The sequence below is a fragment of the Hemitrygon akajei genome, chromosome 14, assembly GCF_048418815.1.
Source record: "Hemitrygon akajei chromosome 14, sHemAka1.3, whole genome shotgun sequence".
NCBI lineage: Eukaryota > Metazoa > Chordata > Chondrichthyes > Myliobatiformes > Dasyatidae > Hemitrygon > Hemitrygon akajei.
In genome coordinates, this window is record NC_133137.1 from 55,528,777 (window position 1) to 55,543,032 (window position 14,256).

Here is a 14,256-nt window from a genome sequence, read left to right on the forward strand (position 1 = left end):
ACTGAACCTGGGTGACTGGCACTGTGCAGCAGTGGCTCTACCAGTACACCACTCTGGCACCCTCAGTGTCGGGCACCCAAACAAGGGAGCTTGCCCAACTAAGCTAATGCTGTATAGCAAGAGACAATTTGCAGATGCTGGAAATCCGAGCAATACACACAAAATGCTGGAGGAACTCAACAGGCCAGGCAGCACCTATGGTAATAGATGCTGCTTGGCCTGCTGAGTTCCTCCAATATTTTGTGTAATGGTGTATAGTTAAGTTTCAACTATACCTCAGCAGAATGCACACTTGTCTCAGACTTTGTCAGTCATGGGTTCAAGCCCCACTCTGGAGACAAACAATAATCATCTTGGCTGACACGACAATGTTGGACTGTGCAAAGCAGGATTTTAAATAGAATGCTAAGTAAGAGGCCCAGTTTGCACAGTTAGGTGGTCCTAAAGAACCTCATTGCTTTGGTATTATGGAGTCAAATGAATTCATAGATAATGACTACTAACATTAGTGTTAGAGTCTTAGAAAAATACAGCACAGAAACAGGTCTTTCAGTCCATCCAGCCTGTGACAAACCATTATTTGAGAAGGGTTTTATCTTTTTGTTTAATCTCACCTCTGATGAAAAAAATTAAAAATACATAAATTATTACAACCAAGTAATTTATTTATTATGCATTTAGGGACCTTGCATTACTACTGGCAGCATAGTAAATCATCCCAAGATACTTCAGTGCTGTAGTGTTGGACAACAATGGGAGCATGTCATGGGAGGATCAGAATTAGAATCAGTTTCATGACATTTGTAACTGTAACATCTGTCACGTATCATGGTGTTTTGTGGCAGCAGTACAGTGAATACATAAAATGTACTGTAAATTACAATAAGAAATATATAGGGTCGAGAATGTCTCTCAGATCGGATCCAAAGCATTCTAACAGGAGAGAATGACCAGATGGAAGTTGTGGTATACAGTTGGCCCTCCTTATCCACGGATTCCGTATGCGCAGATTCAACCAACCGCGGATCGGGAAAACCCGGAAGTTCTCTCTCCAGCACTCATTATTTGAGCATGTACAGACTATTTTTTCTTGTCATTATTCCCTAAACAATATAGTATAACAACTATTTACATACATTTACATTGTATTAGGTACTATAAGTAATCTAGAGATGATTTAAAAGTAGGTATATAGATACCAACAGCATAGGTAGGAAAAGGGAAGAGGTCCTGAAGAGAGGATATAGGGAGTGAGATAAGAAGCTGAAAAGCAGGCCCTCCAGGATAGCAATCTCTGCATTGCTGCCTGTGCCAAATGTCAGTGAGGGGAAGAATCAGATGCTTTGGCAGGTGAACGCGTCACTGAGAAATTGATGTAGGCGGCCAGGTTTCACTTTACTAGATGATTGGGATCTCTTCTGAGGAAAGGATGACCTTTACAAAAAGGACGGATTACACCTGAACATCAAGGGGGAACCAATATCCTTGTGGGCAGGTTTGCTAGAGCTGTTGGACAGAGTTTAAACCAATTTGGCAGAGGAGTGGGAACGAGTGGGAAAGTGTGATAGGGCTGAGGAAGAGGCAGCTGGTATACAAGTAGATGCAGTGTGTAGAGAGACTGTCAGGAAGCACACACAGATGAAGGGGCATAATTGCAGTCAGTGGGATGAATTGAAGTGTAACATGAGGGAACATTGAAAAGGGTGATGAATACAGGACAGAAAGTGTTATATTGTAATGCACACAGTATACAGAATAAGGTAGATGATCTTGTAGAGCAGTTAGAGATTGGCAGGTCTGATGTTGTGAGCATCACTGAGACAGGGCTGAAAGAAGATCATAGATGGGAACTTAAAATCCAGGGATATACCTTGTATTAAGCTGGAAAGCAGGTGGGAAGAGGGGTAGGGGTGGCTCTTGGTAAAATGTGAAATCAAATCCTTAGAAAGAGGTGACATTGGATCAGAAGAGGTAGAATCCCTGAGAATAGAGTTAAGAAAGTGTAAAGGGATCCTGGCAGGAGTTATATACAGGCCTCTGAACAGTAGCCAGGATGTAGGATACAAATTATAATGGGAGACAGAAAAGGCATATAGAAAGGGCAATGTTATAATCGTCATGGGGGATTTTAATATGCAGGTAGATTGGGAAAATCAAGAGAGGGAATTTGCACAATGTCTATGAGATACCTTTTTAGAGCAGCTTGTGATTGAGTCCATTTGGGAAAAGGCAATTCTAGACTGGGTGTGGTGTAATGAACTAGATTTGATTAGGGAGCTTAAGCTGAAGGAACTCTTAGACAGTGATCATAATAAGATAGAACTCACCCTGCTGTTTGAGAAGAAGAAGCTGAAGTCAGATGAATCAGTATTAGAGGAAATTATAGATGTCTGAGAGGAGCTGGTCAAAGTTGTTTGGAAGGGGACACTAGCAGGAATAGCTGGAGGTTCTGGGAGGAAATTTGGAATGTGCAGGATAGATACATCACAAAAATGAAGAATTATTCTAAAAGGGGGAGGGCACAGTTATGGCTGACAAAGTAAGTCAAAGACAACATAAAAATATAAGAGAGGATATACAGTATTGCAAAATTTAGTGGGAAGTTAGATGATTAGGAAAGCAAAAAAATATGAAGGTAAACTAGACAATAATATAAAAGAGGATACCAAAGGTTTTTTCATTTATATAAAGAGTAAAGGAAAAATGAGAGTGGATATTGGATCATTGGAAAATTATTATGCAGAGGTAGAAATGGCAGAGAAACTTAAGAAGTATTTTGCGTTAGTTTTCACTGTGAAAGACACTAACAGTATGCCAGAAATTTGAGAGTGTCGGGGGTAGAAGTGTGTGTAGTTGCTATAACTAAGGAGAAAGCTGAAAGGTCTGAAGGTAGATAAGACACCTGGACCAAATGGACTACAGCCCAGCGTTCTGAAAGAGGTAACTGAAGAGATTGTGGAGGCATGAGAAATGATCCTTCAAGAATCATGCAGGATTCCCTAATGGTTAACTTGCAGGTTGAGTTGGTGGTAAGGAAGGCATTGGTCATACCACACTTGGAACACTGTGAGAAGTTTGGGCCCTTTTTTCAAGGCAAATGCAATGTTAGCAATCATGTTGAGAGAACTAGAATATAAAAGCAAGGATATCATGCTGAGACTTTATAAGACACCTGGACCAGATGGACTACAGCCTAGGGTTCTGAAAGAGGCAGCTGAAAAGATTGTGGAGGTATGAGGAATGATCCTTCAAGAATCATTAGTTTCTAGGAAAACTGCAGATGTCCATCCACTCTTTAAGAAGGGAGGGTAGTAGAAGAAGGGTAGGGCAGAAAATTCAAAAATCAGAGGTGCAAATGGGTATAGATAGCGTAGTCTGCAGGAAACTTTCCAGCTTTTCAGAGGTGGATGAAATAAGAGGACATGCATGTTGGAGAAGGAATAAGAGATTTAGAGGAGATTTGAGAAGGAGCCACAAGAGTGCAAATTTTGGAATCTGGAGCAATAAATAGTGTGCTGTAGGAACTCAGTGGGCCAAGCAATATCTGTGGTGGGGGTGGAGTGTTGGCAGAGTGCGAGGAAAAGGAATTGCTGACAATTCAGGTCGAACCCCTGTAGTCTTGATGCAAGGTTTCAATTCTGAATATCAACAGTTGCTCTTAACATCCCCCCTCTTTTCCCACAGATGCTGTTTGAATGGTTGAGTTTATCCAGCAGGTTGTTTGTTTGATCTGAGGGAAGGGGGGGGGGGGGTGTCTTTTTCCACCCAGAGAGAGGTGAGTACCTGGAAAACACTGCCAGAGAGAGTCACTGACAACAGTTATGAAGTGCCCGACAAACACTTACATCATTGAAGGCTATGTGCCAAGTGCTGTAACTTGCATTAAAATAAGTTGGTGCCCACTGATAGGCACAGTAGGCTGAATGGCCTGTTTCTATGTTCTCTAACTCTGTGACTGTATTCTGAGTTTGGCTGAAGTTACGTTGTTGGCTGCTGCATGTAACTGACCGAAGACTGATTATGGACTGTGCTTGAGTTTTCCAGTGAAATGATGATTGTTTTTTTTTACAGTTCCATCTATACCCCTGTGGAACCTTTCTTCATGTGTACGTCTTGTGAGGAGCCTACCCTCTTCCAGTCATTTGCAAAGAATTCACAGAATTGACAATCTTTTTGGCACCAGGAAATAATTTTTTTCTTTTGGCAGTACAGAATATAGTACAGTATATTAAAAAAGCAATGAATGACATAGTGATTAATAAGTACAAGATCGAGCTAGACAGAAATATAAAAATATAGTAAGAGTTTCTATTGATGTCTTGAAAAGAATGGAATTCACAAAGTGAGTGTTGGTCTTAAAACTTGAGCTTGGGGAATTTATGGAGGAAAACAAGATTGTGCCAGGTGAATTAGACAGATATTTTACATCAGTTTTTATTTAAGAGGATACAAGTAAACATCACAGAAGTGCTCTTAATTGGAATGAGAGGAAGGAATTCAGGAAAATTACAAGGAAAGTGGTACTGCGCAAATTATTGGTGCTACAGTTTGACTAGATCCCATGTTTGCTGGCAGCATAGAGGAGACTATTCAGCCCATCCAGTCAGTGACAACACTCAGAGCAATTCCATTCCATTTCCCTATAATCTGTTCTCATCAATTCTCCCTGTACTTGTGGTGAATTACATATACCTGTCTGGACACGCCCCCCCCACTGACTGCTCCTGTGGCTCCTCCCACAGACCCCGGTATAAAGGCGATTGGAGGCACTGCTCCTCCCTCAGTCTCCGGGATGTCGTATGGTGATCACTTGCTGCTGACTGCTCTCTTGCAGCAAATAAAAGCCTATATCTCGCCTCATGTCTCCGAGAGTTATTGATGGTGCATCAGTATCCTACCATCCAGCTATACACTGGAGCAATATACAGTGGCCAATGAAGCTACCAATCCACATTTCTTTGGGAATGTGGGAGGAAACAGGCACTCCCTGAGGAAACACAATGGCGACAGGAAGAACATGCAAACTCCATGGAGACATCACTGGGACCAGGATTGACCCCAGGTCACTGGAAGCAACTCTGTTAGTGGTGCCCCTACATTACTTTGTGGGTCCTGATGGATCTTGGAAGTAGATAAAAAGATAGCTGATGTATATCAAAATAATATCAGATTTTGGGAATCTGAAATGAAAAACAGAAAATGCTTGAAAAACTTAGCAGCTCAAACAGCATTAGTGGAAAGCAAAACAGTCAATATTTTCGGTCTGAAGCCCTTTGTCAAGCATTATTTCTTCTGAAGGCAGTGTATTGGACTGATTTTTCCTGTAATTTCCCAGATCTTGGAAAATTTTGATTAGATTGGAAAATGGTGAATGCAACCCCTTTACTGACAAAGAGATGGAGGCAAAAAGCAGGAATCTATTGATCGGTTCTCTTAACATTTGTCTAGAGAAATATGGTACAAGCCGTTACTATGGCGGAATAAATTATAAAAACTTAAGTTAATCTGGCATCGTCAGAATGGTTTAGTGGATACAGGGATATCTTTGAATGTACTAAGCTTAGATTTCTGGAAGGCATTTGATGAAGGTGTTACATCAAAGGTTATTGTAGAAAGTCAGGTCTCACAGTGTGGGAGGTAACATTGGCATGCATGGAAGATTGGCTGGTTCACAAGAAACAGTGTTGGGAATATATAGACTTTTTTTTAGTTAGAAGCAAGCTGTAGTGAGTCTGCTATAAGGATTGCTGCCAGGGCCCCCAACTCTTTACAGTTTATATAAATGATTTGGATGTTGGCACTGTAAGTGTGATTACTAAGCTTACTGATCACGAAGTTGTTGTGATCAAAAGCAATTTGTGGAGGCCACAAAAGATGTAGATAGCAGAAATAAGGAGGCAAAGATCTGGTAAATGAAATATACTTGCATCCTACAAGTGTAGTAGCTATGTTTCTTTCTCCAACATAGCATACCTACAACATGCTAACCCTAACTGTATATCTTTGGAATGTGAGAGAAAACTGGAGCACCTGCAGGAAATCCCTGAGCTCACAAGGAGAATATGCAGACTTCTTACAGACAGCAGTGAAATTGAACTTTGATCTTACAGCTGGTGCTAACTTCCATGGTACCGTGCCACTACAGCACCAGTTAGGTTAGAAGGTTTCTAAACCATTGAGGGCCGAATGGCCTGTACAGTGCTGTATCATTCAATATTCTAACACCTGCAATAGGCAGGTTGTATTATGAGGAAATGTTGGTCAGATTAGGCTTGTAACTGCTGGAGTTTAAAAGAGAAAAGGGTGACTTGATTGATATATGTAAGATCTTGAGGGTTTGTAGAGTCATAAAAAATACAGTGAGAAACAGGCCTTTTGGCCCATCAGTTTTGTGCCAATTACATCCATTTACACCAATGAAACACTACTGGATGGGTGTAGAGGCAGGATTTTGATTGTGGGGGGAATTCTAGAATTAGGGTTTACTATTTCAATTTACATATTGCTCATTTAAGACAGATGAGATTAATGTTTTCTTGCAGAAGGAGGCTGAAACTCCCTTCCTGCACAACATGTTGGAGGCAGAGTCTGAAAAATTTTAAGGCGGGGGTGATAGATATTTGATAATGAAGGGATTGAAAGGTTACCAAGGAAAGGCAGCAACGTGAAATTGTAGTTAATATTTGCTCAGCCATGACCTTATTAAATGCAGGCCTAAGGGACCAAGTAGTGTACTCCTGCTCCTAATTCATATGTTTATATTGAACTTAGCAAACCGCTGAGCTCATTCTAAATCTGTCATTTTAAATATTTATTTATCCAAAATGAAAAATGTCAAAGTTGCAATTGTCAAAGAATACGATTCTAATTATATAACTGAATATTATTCAGAGAGAATAGCATTTTAACTTGACTTTGAATACAAAATCTATCAACTTTAAGGTCGAGCATTAACTCTACCCTGGTACTCCAGTACAGCTCTGAAGACGTACTGCACGGCTAGGAATGCTGTCTTGTTCGATAAGATGAGGTCCATTTTGCTTGTTCAAGTGGATATGGATGGTGAGTCCAAAGACACACCATGGCCATCTCCTGAGGTCCTGGCCAATAGTTACCAAACTGATAATTTCTTTCTCTTTCTAGCTGTTGGAACTTGCTGGGAATAGGTTGAGTGATGTGTTTTTCTTGGGTAATAATGGCCAAAAATTTACCAACAATTGAGTGCTGTGCTTCCATCCTTTGCCGACTGGCTGTTTTCTTCACAGATGCCATGGTTACTGAAGGTGGAGAGAACTTCAGTGTTGGACAGAGACAACTCTTCAGTTTGGCCAGGGCCTTTGTACGAAAGAGCAGCATTCTGATTATGGATGAGGCTACAGCTTCCATTGACATGGCAACAGTAAGTTAAGCATTGGATGAGAACCCAGCTGTTTCTCATGGCATTACAAAGCATAAACCTTTGAGGGATATACAGAATGAAATATTTCACTTATTTTTATCTAATGTGGCAAAATGTATCTTCATTGGAAAAAAGGAGGGAGCAGAGTCATAGAAAAGTACAACACAGGAACAGATCTTTTGGCCTACCACATGTACACTGATCCACTGGCTTGTATAAATACCCTTAAATATAGTAATTATATCTGATTCTACTATTTTCTCATGTCCCAGATATCAGCCACTCTTTGTGTAAAACAAAACTTACCTTGAGGATCCCCTTAAACCTCCTACCTCTTACCTCCTGCTTTCTGTTCCAGGTACCATGGGAAACAAAGATTAAATATCCACTATGCCTTTAGTAATTCCTCTCCTTTCACAACTTCTATTGACCTGGCCCACCAGTGGCATTCACAGTGAGCTTGTTGCCTCCTCATGACCTAACTGGATCAACTTAGCACGATCCTGTTCGTCCTCAGGTTCAGTGTTGGGGGTGGGGGGAGGGCAAGGTCATGGCCACTCCTAGGTTGGTGTCAATGTAGCTTGGAACCTGCTCTAAGCAAAAGCAGAGAAATAACCTCTTGATAAAGTATCAAAGGTCTCTGAACTACTTGATCTTTCTGAAGCCAGTTTTGGGATGGTTGGCACTGGAATGTGTGGCGATGCCTGTGGCTGCTCCGGCACCACCTTGGTTGTGTTGGTTTTTGATACAAATGACACATTTCACTGTACATGTGATAAATAAACTTGAACCTTGATAGGGATTGGTTGTTAAAAATGTTCCCTTGTTAACAGAAACTGCATTTCCTTTGAAAAACTGCATGTCCTCTGAGAGTGCTACTGTCTTCCAACTCCATCCCAGATCACCTCCCCTACCTGTCGCAACTTGCCTGTCATCCTACACCCCTCCTCAATCCACCATCACCCCAGAGTCCTTTCTTGCCACTCCCCTTCACCTCTTTATACCAGCCGTCTTGCCTGTCTGCTCCCAGTCCTGGCGCCAGGTCTCGACCTGAGGAGCCAACAAATCCTTTTCTCCCATTGACGCTGCTTAACCCATTGAGGTCTTCCAGCAAAATGTTTGTTGCCCCAGTGTTTCCTTTTAACTTAAGCACTCCAGACCCAGTAACATCCTTGTAAATCTTTTCAACTCCTTTTCCATCTTAATGACATCCTTTTTGTTGCTGACTAGAACTGCAAACAAGTTTGATCTCACCAACGTCTTGTACTGTTGTAACACAATGTACCAATTCTTCTGTGTCAAGCTTCCATTCTACATCTACCATAGCTTAGTAGGGTGAGCTGGCTCAGACCTGTTTTGAAGATGAGCTTCCTGCATTTTTTTTAAATGAGCCTAGGGAGGAGCTCTGCCACAGAGAAAATTGAAATTCCTTTAAAAAAAAAATTCTGACAACTTTATAGTGAAGACATTCTTTCTGAGTTACGTTATGATGTATAAATCTGTTATTGTTTAATAGGAGAGCATTTTGCAGAAAGTAGTGATGACAGCCTTTGCCGATCGGACTGTGGTGACAATAGCAGTAAGTACAAGGGCTATACTGTGTATTGTAGTGTCCATGTGGCTTTCTTTTAGTAATGAATCGACTTTTTAATCCATCCTTTTTCCCCTTCTTATCATGCATTGACCTTTGTTCTGATCGATGTTGGAGTATTGCATTATTGTCTTTGTTATTATATTATTTTGATTTTCCCTTCTACTTTGGAATAGTTGATATAGCTGAAATGATGATCACAGCTATTAAGTCAGTCAGTGAGGCAAAGGCATTAAATGTTATTTTGCTGAAATCTCAGAGGTAAAATAGTGGCGAGCTGCAGGTTGGGAGCAAATGAGGGACTGAAATAAATTAACATTAGTAACACTAGAAGACTGGAGAAGTTTATGGGACTGTGAATTAATAAAACCCTGGATCTGATGAATAACTTCTGGAATGACCCCCGCAGACTGGATGGTGGGAAATGTAACCCACTTTTTGAGAAAGAAAAGTGCGAAGAAAAATGCTGCCACAAACTAGGTAATAATTGTAGAATAAATGTTGGATATTATTCTAAGTAATAATGGGACACTTACAATACATAATAAGTGGATTAGGCAGATTCTCTTATGAAAGAGATAACATATTTGGCATACCTGTAGGAGTTTTGTGGTTGTAATAAGCAGAATAGAAAAGGGGAAGCTGGTGAATGTGCTGTATTTAGACTTTCAAAAGATCTTCAGTAAGGTTAAACAAATACAAGAGAACCTGCAGATGCTGGAAGTCAACGTCACACATACAAAATCCTGGTGGAACTCAGCAGGTTAGGCAGCATCTATGGAAAAGAGTGAACAGTTTACATTTCAGGACAAAACCCTTCATCAGGATGGACAATGATGAAGGGTCTCAACCATTTATTCTTTTCCATAGATGCTGCCTAGCCTGCTGAGTTCCTCCAGCATTTTGTGTACATTGCTTCAGTAAGGTTGCTAAATTAAATTGGAGTAATTTATTGGTTTGAACTGAGGATTGGTTAAAGGACAGGAAACAGGAATAGATGGGTAAGATTCATAGAATGTTACTGAGGCCTCAAAGGATAGATACAGCATTGTTGTTTCTTCAAGCTAGGGCTTAAGTAAAAAGTCAGCCATTCAGAAGTGAGATGAGGGGGAAAAAATCATCCTTAGGATAGTGAATCAATGGAATTCTCGACTTAAGGGAGATGTAGAGGCTCAGTCACTGAGTATATTTTTTTTAGTTATTGATAGAATCAAGGGGTTTGTGCAGGAAGTTGTCACCAAGAGTTCAACTTCGACCTTACTAAATGGTACAGCATATATGAGGGGCTGAATGGCTTACATAATCCTTTATGTTTTAAAGTGTCTAGGTATAAAATGTTACAGATCTGCCTGCTGTTTTAGTGCAATTAAATGAATAGATATTAAGGCCAAGAAAATTAGTTACAGACAGCATCATTTCCTAGTGACGTCAGACTTGAAAGATCCATTATGGTACAAACCTAAGAGGTATGATTTTAATGATCAGTTTTGTCCCAGAGAGAGGACATACCCGATATGAAATCTTTTTAAAACTAACAAACTTCCAGTGTACTCCACAATCATAGGAAGCTCTTCTTTCAGTGGCTTTACAAATGTAAGCAACCTTTATGCCCGGTAGTTAGAATGAATTGGCATCACTGAAGGTAATGGGGTAGATTTAAACTTAATGTGCTAACATACTGTGTATCCTAACAACTAAGCAATTAGGCAAGATATAAAGCAGGCCCCCAGTTCACTGTTTTAACTGTTAACTTCTGCCAAGGTTGAAAGAGGAAAAAGAAGCATGGTTAATGAAGTAAATACTTTGAATAAATGTGGCAGTTAATAACACATGATCAAAGAGTTTGAACAAGTAATTTAAACAAGGACCAAGATGGGAAGCAGTACTTTCCCGGGGAAGATATGTTCATTAATAAGCTAGTTGTGTCAGCTCAGTTTATTAGCCAATGGCTCTCAAGTAATGTCCCTCTGAAACAGGTAGGTTCTTACGGTACCTCATTACTTGGGAAGCTCAGTGGTGCGGCCGCTGTGAGCATTGTTGCCGTGGTGTTTGCACATTCACCCTTTGATCACACAGGTTTCCTCTGGGAGCTCTGCTTTCCTCCCACATTCCAAATTTATGCAGGTTGTTAGGTCAATTGACTGTGGTAATTTGCCCCTGGTGTTAAGGAAGGGGTAGAGTTTTGAGGGGGAGTTAATGAGAATGTGGGGAAAAGCAACTAGAATTTATGTACAGTATATGGGTGTTTAATGGTTGGCGCAGATTCTGTGATTTGTGTTCAGCATCTTTATGCTTCTCCCAAGTTTTAACAATTTTCTGTTCAGTTCATATTATTATTCATCTCTCTCTTTCACCATCTTGGCCATTCATTTTTGTGGTTTTTTTTTCTCTCTGCTGTTTTTCCTTCCAGCATCGCGTGACTTCCATTCTGGATACAGACCTAGTGTTAGTCTTTTGCAAAGGTATTTTAGTGGAGTGTGGCAATTCCTCACAATTGCTCTCTCAAGAGGAAAGCCCCTTTACCTCTCTGGTGAACTCCAGCAAGTAGAGGAATCCATTGCACAGAGTCTAGCTCTTGGGTTTGTAGATTTGATGGATATTGGCACTGGCAATGGCAGCTTTGACGGTCTTGTTGTTTTGCTAGAATCTTTGTGTTAACACACTAGCTTACTGCACTTTACCATAGTTTCTGTACTGCTGTTGCACATCTTTTATAGTGTGACTGTTCTGGAACTTTTGTATTCAAGACATACTGCAGGTTTATAAAAAACAAAATGTCCTTTGACTTTCACATAATTTTATCCTGAAGATGTGACTTGCTAACCCCTAATTCTACAAATCCTCAAATTCAGATTAATTTGGCATTTCTCTGACATTCAGAGAAAGCATTTGGATATTGTATTTGGCTCTCAAGCAGCTGTCAAGTGTAATAGATTAGCTTGTTATTCATCTTTGTCTTAAAAGCTGTACTGAAAGTAAACATTGACTGTGTAATGACAAAAAAAAAGATCCTTGAGGAGATTGGCAGTTTTTTTGGATTTCTTAATCAATTTGTGAACTTGATGGGTAGATGGAACATGACAAATTGATGAACTGTGCTTGCTGATTGCAAACTAATTTCTGCTAACAAACACTACTAAAATTTTTATGTATTCACAATGACAGTATCAACCTCATAACAGTTTTCTTCCCCCAAATCATGCAATATGTGTTTTGATGAGTAATCAAGACAAGTACTAGATGGATATTGGCCAAAACTCTTAGATACGGCACTGTCTATATTGTACTGCCAATTTAAGAACATTCATCAAATATTGTGAAACTTACAAAAGAGGCCAATCTGAAACACACTATTGTGCAACTGCCTAAGGGAATGAATCCTGAATTCTCAATTAGTTGTTCTGAAGTAGGTGAAGAAATAATCTTCGAGAGCTTCAGGTGGGATCCAGGTTCTAAACCCTCGACCCAATTCTACTCACAGTAACAACCCTGATTAATTTCTCTCACCCAGCTCAACTAAATGAGCCTACAGCTGAAAATCAGCTGTTTTCAACAGGGATTTTTTGATAAATATTGAAGGAATTTGTTTAAGATATATAACTTAAAGATAAGCACACAACTCAGTGAATATCTATAACTTGAATGTATAAAATGTCTTTAACACTACAAATGGCCCAAGTCATTTTACAAGAGATATCAATAAAAACGTTCTTGACAGAGGGTTAGAAGGAGAAAGCTTGGCTAAAGAAGCTGATTAAGTAACCATCTTAAGAAAGCAAAGGGAGTGGCAGGGATATTTGAGGAGGGAACTTTGGAGTCGAGAGCCAAGGCAATTGGAATCAAAGCTGCTAAGGATGGAATGATTATTAATCTGGAATGTTCAAGATGTCTGCATTTCAACAGTGCAAAGGCCAGAAAGGCTGGAAAAGAAAGTGAGGGGGCAAGATCATGACGGGCTTTGAAAATACGTGAAAGGATTTTTAAATTGTCCAGAAGACACTGATATGATGAGTGAACAGTATTGAGAGTAAGTTATGGTTTGGGCAACAGAGCTTTAAATGAACACAAAGACAGCTGGGTAATCAAGAGTACAAAGGAATATTCACATGGAGATAGAAGATTGCAAAGCCATCCAGGAAAATCCATCGTACTTTTAAAAACACTTCTCATGGCCTAATTCAGATGAGCTCTGTAGGTGCTACCAGACATGACTGAAAAATCAGAAGTATTATTTCAGAACCACAGCGAGCAGACTAACTGAGAGGCTTCAGTTAAAATTTTTTTTAAAGACCTGCAGATTCTGAAAATCTGGAATAAAATTAGAAGATACTGAAGACACACATATTTAATGGGGAGAGAAACAGAGTAAATGGTTCAATGTTGCCGGCTTCATTGCTGGGCTAGCAGCTGATGTAATAGTTCCACTGTAGCAGACCAAAACATTGAATTGAACAAATCTTGCAGTTTGTAACTAGATCATTACAAAGCTGCACAAACATATTTGTAATAAGAAATGGAAGAGGGATCTCAACCCATTTACCTGCACATGACAATAGTCTCACACTCTGTGATTGGGTCTTTGTTGTCTCAGAGATAAATGACATCACTTTGTTTTGCCTGGGTTGGATCACCTCCGATTATCTAAATTAATTTCAGGACCCCTACTCTATTGATTGTCAGGCATTCCATGAAAGAAAGTGAGTTAACTTCCCTTAAGGCCGATGAAGAAAGTATAACCAATAAACTCTAAATTTCAAGAAGAGCTAATTCTCCAATTACCTATTGGAAGGTTTATCGGGGAATCACAGGTGCATTGCCTCTTGATTTCTAGCTAATGCAAATAAACTTGTGAAAACAAGAACAACTTCTCTAGTAAGTGCAGTCACCTGGTTCCACCTGCTAACGTGATGAAAGTTGAGCGTTTAGCAGTTGGTAATTTTTTCTTGCTGTTGTAGATAGGGGTGAAGATATTTGTGCATTCACTTGGTATGAAACTAACAAAATGCAGGATAACTGCATTGAAGCATCAGCTTTCCCTCCGTTCCTCTTGGCTCCCAGCCTCACTACACAAGGACTCGTGTCAATAAATTTCAGGTGGGACTTGCCTTTTCATAGTAGGTGGAGAACTCGCTCAGTTTTCCCAATATGAGTTGCTGCTGGGTGAGACTACTTGCCAAGAGAGCATGTTGAAGAAAGTAGCCCTTACATTGTCACAAAGGCAATCATCTGTCTGACTTGTAAGCATTTGAAAACACATTGAGTTCAG

At 40.0% G+C, this 14,256-nt stretch overlaps 1 protein-coding gene across 7 annotated transcripts in view; it reads left to right on the forward strand.

The window, feature by feature from the left end:
• LOC140738596 (ATP-binding cassette sub-family C member 9-like) overlaps positions 1 to 14,256 on the forward strand; it is a 188,490-nt gene that overhangs the window by 166,970 nt on the left and 7,264 nt on the right. For 5 of the 7 annotated variants that reach the window (XR_012101405.1, XM_073066113.1, XM_073066117.1 and 2 more), the window contains 2 exons: positions 7,266 to 7,399; positions 8,916 to 8,978. Coding sequence is in view for 6 of the 7 variants with exons in the window: in XM_073066113.1 (XP_072922214.1) it covers positions 7,266 to 7,399; positions 8,916 to 8,978 (197 nt within the window). In the remaining variant the exon portion in view is untranslated. Of the gene's footprint in view, positions 1 to 7,265; positions 7,400 to 8,915; positions 8,979 to 11,400; positions 11,570 to 14,256 lie in introns of all 7 variants that reach the window. The other 2 variants (XM_073066119.1, XM_073066115.1) reach the window with 2 other exon arrangements.